The sequence below is a fragment of the Cimex lectularius genome, unplaced genomic scaffold, assembly GCF_000648675.2.
Source record: "Cimex lectularius strain Harlan isolate CLEC.00 unplaced genomic scaffold, Clec_2.1 scaffold9, whole genome shotgun sequence".
NCBI classification, from domain to species: Eukaryota; Metazoa; Arthropoda; class Insecta; order Hemiptera; family Cimicidae; genus Cimex; species Cimex lectularius.
In genome coordinates this window covers 826,853-846,188 of record NW_019392733.1, presented here as the reverse complement: position 1 = coordinate 846,188, position 19,336 = coordinate 826,853, and the positions used below count along the sequence as shown (strand labels likewise).

At 32.4% G+C, this 19,336-nt stretch overlaps 1 protein-coding gene across 1 annotated transcript; it reads left to right on the top strand.

Annotated features, from left to right (window-relative positions):
- The first annotated feature begins 572 nt into the window (after positions 1-572).
- On the top strand, positions 573-17,808 carry LOC106665403 (WASH complex subunit 2-like). Its single transcript, XM_014391814.2, has 12 exons — positions 573-738; positions 848-964; positions 8,719-8,898; positions 11,140-11,288; positions 11,708-11,840; positions 11,947-12,009; positions 12,133-12,261; positions 13,432-13,576; positions 13,661-13,860; positions 14,014-14,881; positions 15,266-15,421; positions 17,487-17,808. Exons 1-11 carry the CDS (start codon positions 736-738, stop codon positions 15,355-15,357), a joined length of 2,079 nt encoding a protein of 692 aa, XP_014247300.2. The 5' UTR covers positions 573-735; the 3' UTR covers positions 15,358-15,421; positions 17,487-17,808.
- The last annotated feature ends 1,528 nt before the right edge of the window (positions 17,809-19,336 follow it).

Here is a 19,336-nt window from a genome sequence, read left to right as displayed (position 1 = left end):
AAAAAATCCTTGATGATTATTTTATTTTTGGTACTTTTCAAGCTATTGGCTTATTTTCAGCAGTACAAAGGGTCTAATTCTTGTTTAGAACCCCACAAAACCATTGACATTCTTCAAAATGATTTTAATTAAGTAAAGGCATCTTTCAGCTAAGCCTGTTTTGAAGTTTTTTTTTTTCGCCATTATGTAGACACTCATTGTGATATGTGTAAATAGCAGTCATGTCATGCAGCAAGACAGACAATTTCATTCAGTTGAACTCAAAAAAGTAAAAGTAAAGACTATGAAACAATATGTGAGTAGAACCATTATTCTTAAATATTTTTTGTATTTTGTTTCAAGCATTTTTGTGGGTGAATTTTTGAAAAATTCAAAGTTAAATCCTATGTTTCATGTTTTCTAGCTTCGAGTTTTCATTTAAATTCATAGTTTAGAAAATATTAATGCAATTCGAATGAATGGAATGGTAATTGTTTATTTTTAAATCGATGAGTCCCCAGTTATGACGTCAAATAATAATGAGAACTTATGATGGCCCATGTGGATCTCCTATCAGCATTGTTTTATCTACCCTCTACTCCTCAATCCTCAGATGTAGATACTACTTTCTTAGAAGGCGATGTTTTTACAAATTGATTAGCAAACATTTTTTCGCCGGCCCTGGCTATTTTTCTCGACGTCTCATCTCGGCTGGCTAAACGGACGCTTCGAAAAATCCATCGTTTACCATGAAAAATGGCAAGTATTATTCGCATGGTTCATTTTAATTTCCCTTGATTTTTTTTTCTGCCGTTTTGTGTTTTAAACTTATCTTGTGTTTGTCAATTAAATTCCCTTTCATTTCCAGGATAATGACGGAAATAATTTAGGCAAGATTGATACCAGCGTTATGAAGGAATGTAGGCACAAATGGAATTTGGCCAACGATGTTGATTTATTGAAACGATTAGAAACATTTTCACAAGTACATTTATTTTATAATTTATTTATTTTTTTAATTTTATTTAATCTTCACTTTATAACCTTTGTTTATACGTGTTTTCTTTACTTTTACCCTTTTTGCTACTGCTTAACAAAAGTCTGCGTTTTGTATGCACTTGCTTGAATAATTCTAAATAATATGTTTTCCTGAAAATAATTGAACCCATCTTTGTCCAGAAAATTCACTCCCTTTCTAGTACTAGGATGAAATTATTCACATTAACTTTTTTCTCATTTCTTAATGTAAAAAAAAAATGCTGTAGGCTTGAATAAGTTCAAATAAGAAAAACTGTAAAGGAAGGGGATTTAATGAGAGAAATTGGCCATGCTGTAGGAGGGGCATAGAACATTTCTAAGTTTACTGATATCATGAAAAGTTGGCACAGACAAACAAGCGTTTTATTAATGAAAATGGAGTCGGTTTAACCTCGTCTCGAGGAATATAGAGTACTATGGAGTGAAAGTGTGATGTCTAGAGTAAAATAAGTTATTAGCATGATTGGATTGGGTTCGACCCCGTCCCAAGGGATATCAAGTATTCTGGGGGAGTGAATGTGACCCCATACTTTACGTTTATATGGTGGCGATGTAATACATACGTGTTGTATATTTTGTGTCTATTCTCTAATTGATGACCTGAGTTACAAATGAGAGGCTAGCATTTTAGGATATTGACTGTTCATATAAAAGCAGTAATAGATCGAGAAGCTCAAATGACTGCAGGTTTGAAAAAAATACGTGTGAAAGGCCAGTAAAAGTAGTAAAACCACTCTATGAGCTCAGCTGTTGGTTAGTATCTAAACTTTCCACATTATTTATTATATATTTTTACAGTCACAGCACTAACTCCATTGCCAACACTGCATCCTGAGGACAGATTTCATGAGACTGGCACAACACTGCATCCTGAGGACAGATGTCATGAGACTGGCACTCTGTGTGAGGGATTGCTGAGTGGCAAGGAGGCATGGCGTGTTCTCAAGATGTGAATATGTAGATGGATCCATAGGTTGGTGTACAACTTTTGGAATCAGGAATGGATCAATTCATTGACAAAATGAATGTAGAGGTTGACTCCTCAAGTAAGGAGTTTTGGCAATTTGTCTGAGGACTTGATTGGGAGGATTGGATGCGCTGGATGTTGGATGGGTTGGCATAACCCCCTCAGTTTCACTCCATATGTTCAAAATAGTCGCAGTAGTTTTGTATAAGGTTTAATTTTGATGATCAAGATGGATTTCAGTCTTAGAAGTCTTTGTAGTTGTTCAAGTTGACTTAAGTTTTGTGTGGGAATTTCATGTCAGTCTGTTATCTAGGTATTGTCCTAAGTATTTGTCTTGCACGGAAATCAGTACCTCTTTTCTGTTTATGTACAGTGGAGGACAAGACTGTTTTTTCAATGTGAAGGTACACTGAGCATTTCTTTCTCCATTCAATCTTGTCCTCCACTTTTCGCGCTAGTCTCTAATAAGCTCGCAACATTTCTTGGATGAGGTAACATGGATAGGATTCGAGTTAGAGGGCAAAATTGCGATAAGGTCCACCTAGGTGGTGTTGATGGTATTAGGGTGTATAGGTAGCTAAATGATATAAATAGATGGGACCAAAAATGCTCCATTGTGGGATGCTGGCTTGAATCTGTCTTACTTCTGTGAACTTGTGGTCGCACCTCACCGAAGCAGTAGTTGAGTGATAGGATTTCAGTACAAAAGTAATAAGGAGTGGGTAGGAAGCATTTAAGTTTATAAAGCATGCCCGGGTGCCAGTCCCTGTCAACAGCAAGTTAAAAAGTATGGTCCAAACAAAAGTTAGGTATGAATAAATGACAGTCTGTAGGAGTGATGATGTGGATTGTATGCTGGATGAAGGGGATGTTCGATTGAGTGAAATTGTGCTACCTTGCTGCATGACAATTGTTATTTGCTATATCTGTTAATTAACCATATGCTTCTCCGTCCTCCATTAGGTCCGTCATGCCAACTACCTTCTTCCCATCAGCACCTGTAAACTCCTAGTCTCCTTCCGCTTTCTCCTCACTTTCAATATGGTTGTGTTGTGTACAGGGGACTCACTGAGGAGCTTGAAGATAAGCTTAAACGTCTAATTAATTATTTTGTACGTTTTGTGTTTGGCTCCCCTAGGTGTTTCCACATCCTCTGTCAGATATCTTTCCATTCACCTCCCTTGAAATATGATCTTACCTTCATATCCTCTGTGTATTCCCACTTATTTTTGTTCCCCCTTCTGACCACTATCCCCCTAAACACAGAATTACTATGTTCAGTTGTTCCACACCTGGAATATAGAAACCCTTCCTCACATTATCTGCCAAGCCCCCCCTTTTCACCTTTAAAATCATGTTTCCGTCTTGTCCTTATAACTTGGTTTTTTAACCGAAGTTTTTAATTGCCCCTTTAATTTCATTTCCATAGAAGAACTTTTCACATTAAATGTATGTACTTTTGTAAATGTACATCTTTCTATAGTGCTATCAGCCTCGAATGTATGTAAAAACGTTAAATGCATAATTAATTATTCAAGGGGACACATAAAGTTCCAAAATAAATTTTATTTTTTCACTTTCATATCACAATGAGTCTTTGTGATATTCATCACATAGAGGTGAAAAATTTTCAAAACAAGTTTTTATTTATTTTTTATTTTTGAATGTTTGGCCCTGAAAAAAGTTAGCCAGGGGTCTAAATAAATGGCAGTCTCAAGGAGTGATGTTGAGATTGTATGCTGTATGAGGTAGGAGTTCAAATGAGTGAAATTGTCCTGTCTTGCTCCATGACATGATTGCTATTTACACATATCAAAATGAGTCTTTTTATAGTGACGAAAAAACCTCACAACAAGCTTACGCTCTGGCTTGGCTGAAAGATGCCTTTACTTAATTAAAATGGTTGGAAGAAATGTCGTCGGTTTTGTGGGGTACTCACGAAGAATTAGCCCATTTGAGATGCCCCTTTAAAGATAGGCCAATAGCCTGAAACACAAAAAAATCTCAGATTTTTTTTTCAAATATGGTGTAAAAACTTCCAATTAAACTTTTGTTTCTTGTTCATTTTTTGAATGTGTACCCTAAAAAATCTTCAAATGTTCACTGTGAACCTAAATAAATGACTAAAATTGATCTTTTGTATGGAATGACATGGCTGCAATTTCCCCATATCACATTGAGCCTTTCATAGAGGCGTAAAAGCTTAAAAATAAGCTTTTATTTCTTCTTCAACGTATGTTTTCTGTGAACCTGAATAAATGACAATCAGTAGGAGTGATGTCAGCATGTACACTATTGGGTTGTTTCACATGAAATGTACTATTTTATCAGTTTCAGAAATTCAGAGATGATATAACGGTTTTCTGTTGTTTATTTCCAATTGTTTATATATTATAATTAAGCAGTTATTAGTCCTCCACTTTTGTTTATAATGATGAGCTCCCCAGTTCATTACACACTTTTTAGTATAACTCCAAATATGAACATGGAAACATGCGATTTTCGTGTAATATTCCTTTACAAGTTTAAACTCATGATTTGGCAGCTGAGCCTGCAAGAAGTATCAGTAAGGCGTTTGGGGAATGGAATGTAAATGAAAAAACCATTCGCCATTGGTTTGCTAAGTTTTCTGAATTGGAAAACGAGCCTTGTGGAATACTTCCAAATTTAATTGACAAAGATGTCCTTAAGCTTCAAGTGGAAGAAAACCACTATCAAACAGTCAGAGGACTCGCAGCACAACTAAATGCAAGTGCAGCTACTGTGTCAAGACAATTAAGGACCATGGGAAAAATCAAAACGCTTGATCTATGGGTCCCTCATTAGCTCACTGAGCGACAGCAGTTAAAACACCTTAAGATATGTGTTTCGTTGCTCGCCAGGCAAAAATCTGAGCCTTTTCTTGAAAGAATAATCACTTGCAATGAAAAATGGATTGCATATGACAATCAGCTTTGGTCAGGGCAGTGGTTAAACATCGAAGAAAGACCAGGATACATGCCAAAACCAAATTTACACCCAAAAAATTGATGGTGACTGTATGACGGTCCATGACTGGAATTATTAACTAATCCTTTTTGCCTAGAGGAGAGACCATTACCTCTACATTGTACTGCAAGGAAATTGACAAACTGCATAAAATATTACTTTAAAAAAAAATGGTAAACCAGAAAGGTCCTTCACTCCTCCACAACTACGCCTCAGTTTTCAAAACATATTGTAAACAAATTGAAAGAGCTTGGCTGCGAAGTTCTTCAGTATTCACCTTATTCTCCAGACTTGTCTCTAACGGATTTCCACCTGTTCAGGAATTTAGACAACTTCGTCCAAGGAAAATTTTTTTGAAAATGATGTTTAAGTCCAAAAAGCGTTTTCAGATTTTGTTTCATTTAAAAGCTCAGAATTTTTCAGTTGCACCATAAAAAAGTTGGTCACGTGTTGGGAAAAACGTGTAGAAAATGAAGGTAAATACTTCAATAAAATGCTTTTGTTTTTATACAGTAATTTTACTAAAAAACCTTTACCTTGGAAACGGACATTTCATGTGAAACAATCTAATAGTTATCTAGGGAAAAAGTTCAAAGGCATATTTTTATATCTGTAATTTACTCATACCACAATATCTTAAGTAGAGGTGCAAAAACTTAAAAACTGGCTTAGAGATGTACAAATTTTACTAACATGATTTTTGATATGGTTTGACATGAAATACGTGCTACTGCTGCAGGAGAACCTTTTTATAGTTGAGTTGTGATATTCCATCCTGTAGTCTGTGGAGTGATCAACCTGTATCATTATTTCGTCATTGTGCCATCTTCAGTGTGCACTCCTGGGTGTGAAACATCTGACAGACCAAAACAGGGAGAATAGGCAGACCAAATTGATCGGTAAACCAAATTAAAGGTTTTTATAGTTGGTACCACAAAAAGTTGTTTTTCTCAGACAAGAAACTTAACACAACCAACTTTTCCGCCGAACTTGAATTTTGACAGTCATTGACCAGTGAGTAATTCCTATTGAAATTTAATTATTTTTGTTATACAGGAGAACATTTTGCTGGCTTACTCAAAGCTGGATATTTTTGAGGCAGCAAAAGCTGCTACCTTTTTGGGCAGATCAGAATGAAAAGAAAACATTCAGTTCCTTTCATCAAATGACAAACTTCACCAGGACTTTGAAACTATTATTTATCTAAAATATCTCGGCTTTAGCTGATAATGGAATGAAATCTACAAGTAGTTACAAAGTCCTAACAAAATGGATTTATCCCTTAGAAGCTTGACAAAGGAATTGAGTGTTTTCTTTTCTTTCAAGTTGTATATATATATCTCATATCAATTATATTATCATAATGTTGGCACAGGGAGAGCTGGTTGTCCAGAAACCCAATTTCATGGAAAGTATTGATACATTTAATGGAATGAAGCTTATTGCAGGCTTTCAGATGAGTTTTATACTGTAAGTGAGTGCCAACGCTCTATTTGCTTACCCTGAGCATTATGAGAACATTCAGCTACTATTACTTTTTGTGAAGGGGAAGGTAGGGTTCCAAAAATTCATTAAACCAGAGAGATATATTTATTACTACACTGGCCCATCTCAATATGGTAAAACAAAGCAAAAAGTCAAACAATCAAGGCAAGTCAGAATTCTAACTCCTGGATGAGCTTATTTACAAGAGGACTTACCCAGTCAACACCAGCTACCACATCCAGCATCTTGCAGGATCTTTCCACAGCCTTCTGGGTCCTTGTCAGTCTACTATATTCAACTTGTCGCAATAGCCGGTCCTGCTAGCTGAATCCTCGCTAAGTCCCCGATTGAGTGTGGCTGCTTGATTGGTCTTTTCTGAGTCCTCAAATTGACTGGGACGAGTCTTTGAATTGACTGACTGCTTTCCAAATCATCCTCTTTTATACCGGCTTCCCAACAGAGTAGGGAAGGAAAGCCTGCTGGGCCAGTTGGTTAACTTCCTTCTTGCAATTCCTTCCAACTTACTAATTGTCAGGATTTTCTGTTAGGCAGCCTCTTGGTCCATGTCAAGGGACATCTGGCGAAGAGTGTACAGCGCCTGCCTGGCTTACATGGCCCCAAATTTATAGGGTCCCACAGCTGGATGAACTGTGTCTGCGTCACCTTCTCACACTAAATAACTGTGGACAATGGACGGACTATTCATCTACTGCGTTCCTTTGACTCCCAGGTTGTGGGAAACATCTCTTTGCTCTTTATCAAATAGGCGACTATTCTGTTGACATTCCATATAACTTTTTAAGCATAGACTTATGCTAAGACGCGGACCAGCTTATAATATTCAACCAACGATGCACGATGGATCTATCCTGTTGGGAACTGTTATAACACCTTTCAACTTCTGTTTACAAAAGTTCCAAATCGACCTGCAAATTGAATCTTGTTCATTGATTCACTCAGCTGCTTTCAAAACTTTCATTAGATTGTGGTTATGATTGGCTAAAATTTTAAGTTTTTAGCTCATGTCTCTTATCTTAACTGGAGTTTTTTCCGTTAACTTTGGACAAACAACAAAATAAGAGAGGAATCCCTCTCCAGAACACAAGCTAAATTATTATTCATTTATGACAGTATCGATCTAATTAAATATAGGATGTAATCCATTTTTTAAACAAAGGAAAAAATGCAGACTTTTGTTACAGCCTATATATTACACTTTAGGCTATTGTTTGATTAAAGAAAGCTAAGCTATTGTTTGGGTTAATCTTTAATTTACATTCATGTTTATGGCTGCATAAACAGAGAGCATTTTCAGATCAATAGCGCTTGATATTGACATGCACTATTTATGTTTTCTTAAAACTTGTTTCAAACAGTCATTTGTTCTGTTGGCAAAAATATCTCTTTTAATGAGCTCTCCTCTGAATATATCAGTTACCAAAGAATTCTAATTGTGGACACTACCATCAAGTCAATGGTTAAACAGTGTCTTGAAAATTAAATTACGAAAGTTGGTTTCTTCAGGTAATATCCCTAACCATCCCTAAAGCTATTGGCTAATAGGGAGTTGGTCATGTTACGTTGATTTTTTTTTCTTTAGTTATTAAAAAAATAAATATTGCACAATCTTACTTGCCATCATGTCAAATATCTGAAATTTCATTTAATCAAACCGTTAAATAGTAAGATAAGGATGTAATAAAACAAGAACCAACATTGGTCAAATCTGTACCAATTAGTGGTGAAAAACAAAACATTGTCATTACCCCCAGTTATCATATGAAAATGAACATGTTTTTTCTTATAAAACTAAATTAATAGTAATAAGACATGCATTTTGGGATAATTTGGCAGTGAAAACACAACTGCCATGATAGCTTTTCAAAACTATAATTTAATTAATTTATATAAAATATAGATAGCCGTTCAATTTGAGAGATGATTTTCTCGATTGTTAACTGTTGTTGACAGGAGCTAAATTTAATCGAATTTGATTTTGCTTATAAGGAGATTGAGTGATAAACTTTTGAGTTGCATGCTTGTCAAAATAAAATAATAAGATGAAAAAAAAAAAGTATGGCTGCACCACAGAGATAAGATTGTTCTTATTTATACTGATTATATTTACTGAATCATAATAAATAAATGTTTTTCTTAACCATAAAATCATCTGTATTAATTATTAATAAGTGCTTTTAACACGTTTGATTTTCATTGACATATTTAATTGTCTTATTTTTCTTTTTCTGTTTATTTTTCAGCATGTTTTGAACAACACAACGTATGCTTTGAATTGTATGGATAGTCTTGAGGAAAATTTGAATAAAACCTTTCTAAATGTTAGGACGATTACAAATAATTTCCATGCCATTGCCGACAACCAATTTATAGAAAATCGAGTCCAGGAGGAAGAAGATGCTTTTGTAGAACCATCCGATGAAGTATGTTCCAATGGTTATGCTCTTACAAAAGCTTTTTTTAAATGTTTATTAAAATAATATTTTTTTAATATTACCAAAGACATAATTCAGAGATTTATATATTGATGATTTATATTCTTGGGGGTATCATGAAAAAAAGGGCTAGGAGCACCGGTGGGAGTTGAACCCACGGCTATGGGGGATATGAGCTGAGAGTCCATCATGTTGACCACTAGGCTACACTGGTCACCAAAAACAGTTTTTTTTTCTTTTTTTGACTGGGGCTTCCGACATCTAGGTCATTTCAGCTCCCAACTAGGTCTATATTCTATTTACCCTTTCAAACACTACACTTTTTTTATATTTTTATTTTATTATTATTATTTTTTTTTAAAGCTAGTGAATCATTACTTTTACAAATCAGGTAGATATTGCTAGCAAGGGGAGGCTACGGACAAGGAACATTGATTTCAATGTAACTTTTTTTGTGATCCTAGGTTGAAAAATATTAGGCGTGTCTTGTGTGTTGTTGCCAATGGGTGCAAGGAGCCGAGAAAAAAAAATTTCAGCTAATTTGAGTAATTTAAACAAAAGATTTCTGCTTTTGTTGTGTATATATTCCAAGGTTGTTAATTATTATATTACGAAGGTTCAGAAAATAATATGCACGATTTATTAAATGAGATCAGATTTATAAAAAGATATAAAAATTAAAAGTCACTTCCAGTAAAGTAAGCCAAAAATAATTCAAAATCACTTTAAAAACCTTTAAATGCAAACTTAAATTGCAATTTAAACAATTGACGTTTTTGAGCTGGATCCGCTGTAGGCAATTTTTTTCTTGCTGATTCAGTGTTTGTACAGCCATCGGAAAGCAGGATATTTCAACAATGTTTAGATTTAATGAGATAAATATGGATGGAATTAAAAAAAAAAATGTAATGCATAAAAAAATAATAATGAAACAAAAGTTTTAGACTCCTTAAAGTTTTCGGTGAATTGCTAGGATTGTTTCAAAGTTATAACAATTTCTGTGCATTTCAAACAAGCAAGAGTTGAAAAATAGGAGAGAGAAAAAAAGATTCTTTTCATTTCCCCAAAAGTTTCGTATTCAGGAGTTTTTTGGGGTGTAGAAAACGAAAATAAACTTTGTTCCTCGATGAAAAATGATTTTAACCTAATTTGTAAAAACTCAAAAAGAATAAATCTACAGGCAAGCAAAATTTGTATCTATTGAAATACATTGCATAATTATTTTGGGTTTTAGTGACTTGGCAAAGTAGATTAAAATATTTTTTATATGACAAGAAACATAGTTAATAATCTTGTATGTAACCCAAAATAAACCTTGAACAGAATTTTTTTGGAAAATTAAATTTTTGTTTCAAATCTTTCCAATTGTTTTACTAAAAATCACAAAATGTTGATAACTTTGAAACAATTCCACTGGAAACTTTGCAGAGGTTTAGAACATTATAAACTAAGCGTAAGTGCATGAACCTGGCCTCCATAAATAAACTAGATTTCATCCTAATTTTTCTCATTTAAGATTAATGAACTAATGGTTATTGATAAAGGCTCAAGAAAAAAATGCAGCTTTCCAATTGTCATAATTCACCAATGTATTGGGTGAGTAATTATGAATTTTTAGCTGAAAGATCATAGTCGAGAAAAAAAAATGCCCCCGGCTGATACAACCCAAAAATGTCTAATTTTTGATTGCTCTAAAAATTCATATTTAAGGGCTTTAAAGGGTGCTTAAAAACATTTTTTTTGCCTACTTTACTGAAAGCGTCTTTCCGTTTTTCTATCTTTTTATATATCTGATCTCATTTAGTATGATCTTGCCTATTATTTTCTTATACTACGTAAAAAAACAACTGGTATGTAATAACATTTGAATACATGTTCAACATGGGCAGAAAATAATTTTTTTTAAAATAACTTAAATTAGCTAAAACATTTATTTTCTTGGCTCCTAGGGGACAATTGCAGAGAGTGCGAGCATGTGTCTAATATTTTTTGTCCTAGTATCACAAAAAAAAAGTTTCATTGTAACTGATGATCCCAAAAAGGAGTTATTGTGAAATTACAGACATATGACAATACAATCCTTCCAATTTAAAAAAACAACTTAAATGCAATTAAATAAAATCATAGCTAGTTTTGTATATTGGAACAAAAGATTTATTCCCAGAGAAAAAAAAAGAACAATCATCCCATACTTATCAGACTTGTACATTCATACGATTCTATTTTTAGAGTTCTTCAATGGAATGGACGACTGAGAGATCACATTTGCAACTCAATTTGCATCAGTCATTAAAAAAATGTGCAGACATATTGGAAAAGAAATTTGAAGCCATTGACATACCTGGGAGTGATTCGGAAGACGACGCAGCTATTGGCAGGTCAGTGCATGCTTCACCAAAATCTTCTCTGTCCCTGGATGTGTTTTTTTTTGTTTTATTGTTAACGGCACTGACCCTCTATACTTACTGCTAAGTGATAGGAGGACATTTAGTGTATGCGTCCTATTACTTTTTGTAAGGTAGGAAGGTAATGTTAAAAAATAATACAAACTAGAGAGATAGTATTCATAAACGTTGATTTTTACACTGGTCTTAATAAACAAACAAACAGACAAGGCAAGTCAGACACAACTCTTAACTCTGGGGAGGACTTACTTCAAACTACGCTCACCAACACCAGCTTCTACATCCTTCAACATCTTCTAGTTGTTACTTTTTTCTGTTTCCTGGATCCTTGACAATCGACTATTCAACTTGTTGCAATGGCTGTGACTGACGACTCATTTTTTTTCTTTTAGACAAATTATGTTAATTCCTCAAAATGTCTACAAGGATCGTCCTCTACCTCATTTAATTGGCAGTGAGGCCTTTATGAACGATGACACATTAGGTTTGTCCTTACTTAATCTAGAAGAAGAAATAGTGAGTGAGGTAAGATAACATCTTGACAGTATACAACAATATCTTATTTGCATTATAATTTTTATTATGTAACATGGATTTTTCTTAAAGAGTTATTATATTATTTTTTTATCAGTCAGACCAAGAGTTTAACAATCAGACTGGAATTTCAAGTAATTTGGACCATTCGGAGGATTACGTAAGCGATTTGTATTTTATGAATGTTTTATTTTTCTAAATAATATCACAAAACCATGTAATATTATTCATAAACATATTAAGTTAAACTACTTCATATAATTAATAATTGATTTGTTTTTAGCATATGATTCCTGAAACGAACAAAATTTTGTCCAACTACAGTCCTCAGGTTTTATCGAGTGATTACTCTGGTTATAAATTTGGTCAAAATGAATTCAAAGAAGATGTAGGAAATAGTGAGATTTCAAAGTAAGCAACTATTATTTATAATTTAGGGCCAAGAAAATTGTTTGTTCCTTAAAATGTTGAATGCAGGAGCCTGAAGCAATGTTGTTGACCTTCAGGGGCGGCAAATTTATTTATTATTATTATTATTATTATTATGTATTTTTTTTTTAAATGAGGCCGATGGCAGAATATCAATTAACCCATTGGCCCTCAGAGTGCATTGGGATGTTGAATGCAGGAGCCTGAAACAATGTTCTGACCCTCAGGGGCGGCAAATTNTTACGAATATTTATTACCTTCGTTTATCGAAGGTGGGTTCTACCGGCTAAATGTTATCCACACATGTACCTGTTCATATAGTATAATGATTTTTTTCGAGTTAGTAATTAAGGAAAATTTTTAAAATTGTATATTTGAAAATTTACTTATGTTAATTTGTTAATACAGAGTCCTGATGAAGGCGATATATTCTGCCGAAAGCTCGACAAGAAAATAAATGTTGTTTCTGTCTTTCTGGCCTCATCCCCAATCTACCTTTTGGAAAGAAAAAATTATATTTAAACTGAGAAGGCTGATCAATCACCAAAGAAAATATCAATCATCACAGTCACAAAAGTAAAGTGAACTGTCATACAGAAGTACTATAAGGTCCTTCTGCCCTTTGGATGTGGACAAGGGTGGGGTCAAATTAGTTCTCAATAAGTTTTTAATACTATTCTTAATAAAAATCCATGGGTTGTGTCAGGATTCAAATCCAGAACAGCAAGTGTGGCAAATATGTTTTGGACGCCCTAACCACTCATCTACTGAGGCCCCTAAAGTAACATAAATCTTGTCATTCAGGAGGGCTTATTGTCTAACTACTCATTGAGTGTCATTGTCAAGGGGTCAAACTTTCAATACTTTATCCATGTTATTTACAATTGAAACGCCATGCGGGGGCATTCGAACCCAGGTCTGCTAGCAGGCAATATGAGTTAGATGCCCTAACCCCTCAGCCTTCGCCATCCTCTTTTATTGCCTTATACATTATATAAAATTTTCACCAAATCCACTTAGTTAAATATAATTTTGCTTCAGGCTGGTCGACTAGGTATGTCTAGAACACCCTACAGTAAATAATGATATTAGTTGAATATTTGAACGAGAAAAAATTGTTAATCAATGGTATGAAATAAATTTATAGCAATAATTTATAAATCTAGGTGTTCCTGATATCAACGACTTCAAAGCTGATCTCTCACGGGTTTTGAGCATGGGAAGAACTCCAAACCTTCATCTCAAAAAACCTGAAAAGAAAAGTCCATCTCCACCGGAGGATCTCTTTTCTTGTCTAGGTACTTTTTTATTTGTGCTTTTAGAAAAAAAAGTAAGATAATTTTATTTCGTCTGATTAATTGACAATTTATTTGATTATGTAGATAATGATTCTAATCATAGCATGGATGTTGATGTTGAGGGCTCTAGTGATTTGATTTTTAATAGTCCGTCAGAACCCAAACCAAGGACTTCTGTTATCGATAATAATAAGCACCTTTCCATAGAAGAAGTGACTACAAATTCTCAAGGTTGCAGTGATCTGCCTTGTGTGACTACAAAAGTTCTACATAGCTTGGCAAAGGTATTATTGACTTTTTGTAAATTTGTTGTCAATGGGATAGAATTTTTTTATGAGGGTTTGCAACAACAAAGAGTGATTTCAATCCCCATTCTGGTGTTTATTCATTGAAAATTTTAAAAAATAAGTGATGTAATTTTTTTTAAATTGTTATAGGGCAGGGCGAAAATTCAATCCAAAAGAAGACTTCCTTCAAGACGACACCGAAAAGAAGGGTTTTCTTCGTCAGGAGCAGCATCTACCTATGAAAGTGATCATGCTAACAGTAGACCCACTACTTCATCGAGTGTTGTCATGTCGCCATCAACAGATGAAGAGGATTTGTTTGTATTACCAGCTTTTGATTTTCCAAAGGATATATCATCGAATAATTTATTCTTTGGAAATACTTTACTGTCACCGGGTGTATCAATCGATGCTGAAAGGTCAGACTTTGAAAGAACGGATATTCCTACTTCGAGTAGTAGCTTGCACAACTCGCTGAGTTCTCCGTTAAATATAGCACAAGCCAAAGAGGTACATGACCCTTTGTGGTTACCCACTTCCGATGAGTTGGTTACAAAGCCAAACAACAAATTTAGTTGGAACGACATGGATTCTTCAGATATGGATGACTTGTTTGCTTCCTCGAGTAATCAGAATAAAGACACTATTTTAAAAACAAGCACATATTCCAAAGTCTCTATTGAACATGATAAAGCGAAGGCGAACAAATTTGGAAATGAGGATAATGATATAAAGCCAGCAACTTCAACGGTTGGAACTTTCAGTGTTGATCAGCATAACGAAGATCTTTTTTCAACAAATATAATCGACGACGACGATGATGACTTTTTATCAAACAATTCTGGAATTTTTGGTAGCGACTTTAAGAAATCAGCTAAAGCGAAAACTACTCCTTCTTTATTTAAAAGTAGTTTTGGTGATGATGATGAAGATGATGATGACAAGCTTTTTTCCAGTGGATACAGAAATACTGAAAATAATTTTGATGATTTGTTCAGTACAAATTCTTTAAAAAAAGGTATGTTAATTTTTAAAAAAAATCAACTTTTGTGATTTCAAACTAAGAACTTACAATTCGAGCTCGGATTTGTATGCAGTTGTATATTCTTTTTGCTAACACTTACAGCCATGGTGATCAGATTAATTATCTATGACATGGTGGTACAAATTTTATCCTGCATATTTTTTCATATTTGTGGATTTTTTTATTGCTTATAAATCTGGGCTCTACATATAATATTTGACAGATTAGAAATCCTGTTAACATTTCTTATTTTTCATCTTTTTTGTACTATAGTTTCTGTTCCTTGGTCCAAGGTGGTTTCAGCTTTTTATTATTTTTGTACTATAATATTTGTTAGTGTTATTTTCATAAAGTACTAATGTTATTTTTGTGTTTCAGATAATAAGAAAACGAATGACAGTGAAAATTGGCTTAGTGGATCATCAGCGAATGTTAAAGATCCACTATTGTTTTCTGATGATTTCCCTTGAAGTTGGCAGTTCAGTCTTTTGGTTAATCTTTTGGCTTTGTTTATTCCAATAAATTGTGTCGAAGGTAAGACAATTTAACTTTTATACTTATCAATGGATGAGAAAACCTCAAAATTTGTAAGATGTACCCATTTGGCTAATAACTGACTAAACAAATAGGGTAGCAATTCTTATTTACATCAATCAGTCAATTGTGTTAGAGGCAAAAAATTTTGGTTCCTCTGCAAAGGAAAAGTTTTCGAAGAAGAAACAATTGACAAAGTAGTTTCTAGAAAGAAAAGAAAAAACACAAAAGAGCCATCAAATGCCTGAACAATTTATTCCTCATTGAAATAGAAGTTTTCGAAAATGTCCTAAAAATGGATTACCAAGAAATGTTCAATTGAACACTGAATAGGATATTTGAGAAGTAACAGGATTTCTGCAAAAAAATAATAATGAAATAAAATAAAAAAATAAATTTTTTTGTGGTGATTAGTAACTGTTAGTCTAGGATTAATCGGAAATCGTAAAATGCGATCTGGCATGACATAGGTTTCAGAAAAACATTTTCTTTATCGTGCCAACGTTTCGATCTTTATTGAGACCATCTTCAGGGCCTGGGATTTACAAACATTGTTTAAATTTAACAAATACATGTAGGATGTGGAAAAAAGTGAATTTATACAATGCAAAAAAAAAATATTTTTTTATATTCAGTCAAAGTATTTCTATTCACTCAAAGTGTTTGTTTTCTATGTAATTGTGCCATTTTTGTGTGTTGTGTTGAGAGTGCCAGTGAGAAATTGCTGTTTTATGTTCATATACATTGTATTTTGAAGGGGTGGGGAAGGAAGTCGGTATAGGAAGACATTTTTGTATAAGGAGTCGGCTTCTTTGAGGTGAAAAGAGCTGACGATGGGAAAAAATGTTGGTAATGGTTCTCAACTCACAAACACTTTGAGTGAGTACAAATACTTCGATTGAATATAAATTTTTTCTTCTTCAAATTTTTCTCTTTGATCTAGTGGATATCCATTTTGAAAGGAATGTTGAAAAATTGTCACACAAAAAATAAAAAGCAAAGAAAGCATATTTGTTGGAACTTAAAATAATTGAATTGTCGATTTCCTTTATAACAACTTTATTGTTTTTATTTAAGATTTCATTAATTTCCCCAATTCAGTTAATATGGAATTTTCGTCAAGGGCATTTTTTAATTTCTCTTGAACTAATTCATTCATGCATCGTCATGGATTTTACTAATTTCTGTTTTGCGTTGATTAGAAATATTCAAACCACAATTTTAGAGGAAGTTATAATTCCCACTTATTGCATTTTTTAGGTTTGCTAGGTTGAAAAGTGAAAGAGGACTGAGACTAACTATTTTTGTGTTTCAAATGAGGCCCCTATTTCCATAGCCCAACTACTTCAAAAAAAGTCATTTTCAGGAAAGGCGAAAAACTGCGCTTAAAAGTTTTGCAAATGGAGGCCTCAAACATCTTTTCTATCTGAGAAATATCTAAATGTCTAATCTATTCTACAAATATGCTGATTTAGGCAGTATTCTTCAAATATGCAAATTTATGCATTATTCTTCAAATGTGCAAATTTATGCATTATTCTTCAAATGTGTAAATTTATGCAGTATTCTTCAAATGTGCAAATTTATGCATTATTCTTCAAATAAGCAAATTTATGCAGTATTCGTCAAATTACAATTTTATACAGTATTCTTCAAATATGCAAATTTATGCATTATTCTTCAAATGTGCAAATTTATGCAGTATTCTTCAAATGTGCAAATTTATGCAGTATTCTTCAAATTACAATTTTATACAGTATTCTTCAAAAATGCAAAATATGCAGAATGAAATTTGAATCATTGTACCATGGAGGTATGATCCAGATAAAAATCTGATCACCAGTGATGTTAATGCTAGCGAATAGAATATGCAATGGCTTTTAGTTTACTAGGTTGTACATCTTGATTGACTTTATCAAAGCATTAGCCTGTGTAAAATACATTGACTTGAAAATAATAAATAAGATGTTCACCAGAACAATTAGTCAAGTATTTGTTTTTTTCTGTGCAATCATTAAGTATAGAAACAAAACCCCAAAATCTTATAATTTTTTTTTCTTTTCAGAATGAAGAATTCCTCTAAAATTGCCTGAATGGCTGATGCATCCTGAAAATACAATGATTTTTTCTCTTTTCTTGTTGGCTTCATTTCAAAGTGTTTCTCAATTTTTTTTACATTTGTGTAAGCTCTCTAAAATATTGGTAAATTGGCACAAATTTTCAGCACAAAAATAAATTTGTAAAAACAAAAAAAAAATGTTTTCGAATGTTTTGCTATGAAATATATTACATTTAAATTTGATTATGTACTTTATTCAGGGTTGCAAAAGGAATGTTCAGTTGATAAGCATTCCAACAATTCATTAAGACTGGGAGAGTGTTCATATGTAATATATACACATATTTGAATACCATAATAGTAAATTTAAATGTATTTAATTTGATCAACCAATTTTACAAAGTATAAACTTATTTAAAAGTAGACAAATCATAAAACACTTTCGTTTCTAATTCACTGTACCATTATGAATTGCAGCAGTGAAAATTTTGTAATGACAAAATGTCTGTCATTTTCAAAGCTGTTAGGATTAGAATAGAAAAGTGCAATGTTGTATCATACAATGTATGATGAGTGTTAAATATTAATTTTTTTTTGCTCGTATTAATTATAAAATCTGCCTATATGATCTGTGATTGGTTGTCACTATTTGTTATCTAGGAAATTTATTATTATTATTAAATTTATTATTAAATTAATGATTTTATATTATTTTGTCTTTGGTTATTTACAATCAATTGTTGATTTTTTAAAATTAAATATATTTTATAAAAAATTGTTATAATCGTACCCCTGATGCTAGATCAAATTTAAATAGTTTAACAAGTGTTTTTACTTTTAGGAAAATTGAATTTGGATTTGATTATTTTTATTTTCTTGTTAAAGAAATAAATAAATCCTATTTACTTACTATTTATCTTTAATTTGAACAAACTAATATTTGCATTTATGTTATAAAAGGTGCCCATTTGATTTTAGCAATAAATTCCAAGCACCTGCTTAAAGACTATATTGAATTACAATTAAAATATTATATACTATGAATTGTATATATCAGTGCCATTTTGTATTGTATTAAATAACATAGGCTTTCTACTTGTTGATTGAATTATTGGTTGAATATAAACAATTTTTCTATTATAGTTCAGTTTTACAGGATCAGATGATATTTTTTGCTATTTTAAGTTTTCCATCATATTAAACGTGTGTTTAGTGACCTGTTGTTTCATAATTTGTTGAAGTCGTGAGTAGAACCATTTATATCTTGTATATTATTTAACTCTTTTAAGAGAGGCATTTATTTACATTGAGTACATGTTTATTATTGAATCTTCATAATTAACTAATGTATAAGAAGGATTAACTAATGTATAAGGAATAAAAAAAATCTATTATTTCTATTTAATACATGAGGTAAAAATGATCTTTTTTTAAAATATTTATTATTGTGATGTTTTTGTTTACCTATAAGTAACAATTTTTAAATATATATATTAAATTGTTTATTAAAAATTATAAATTGTGTTAATAATTTTACATATTATTATTATTATATTTAACATTTTAAGTGTTTAAAATGTATTATTACCATAGTTATTATTGATATTATACATATTAACCTAGATTAAAGTCAAATCATAGTACACTTGTTATGATTATCAGTCACTCCATAACTAAAAAAGTATGTAATTAGTTTAAGTAAAAGTTGGATATTGTCATTTTGTTTTTAAAAAACTTTCGAATTTAATGATTAAAACAAAACTATTTCAATATTATTTGTTACAAGATATCCAAGAGCTTATAAATGCTGTTTTAAGATTTTGCATTGGCTTGGCTGTGACTCATTCACAGATTCC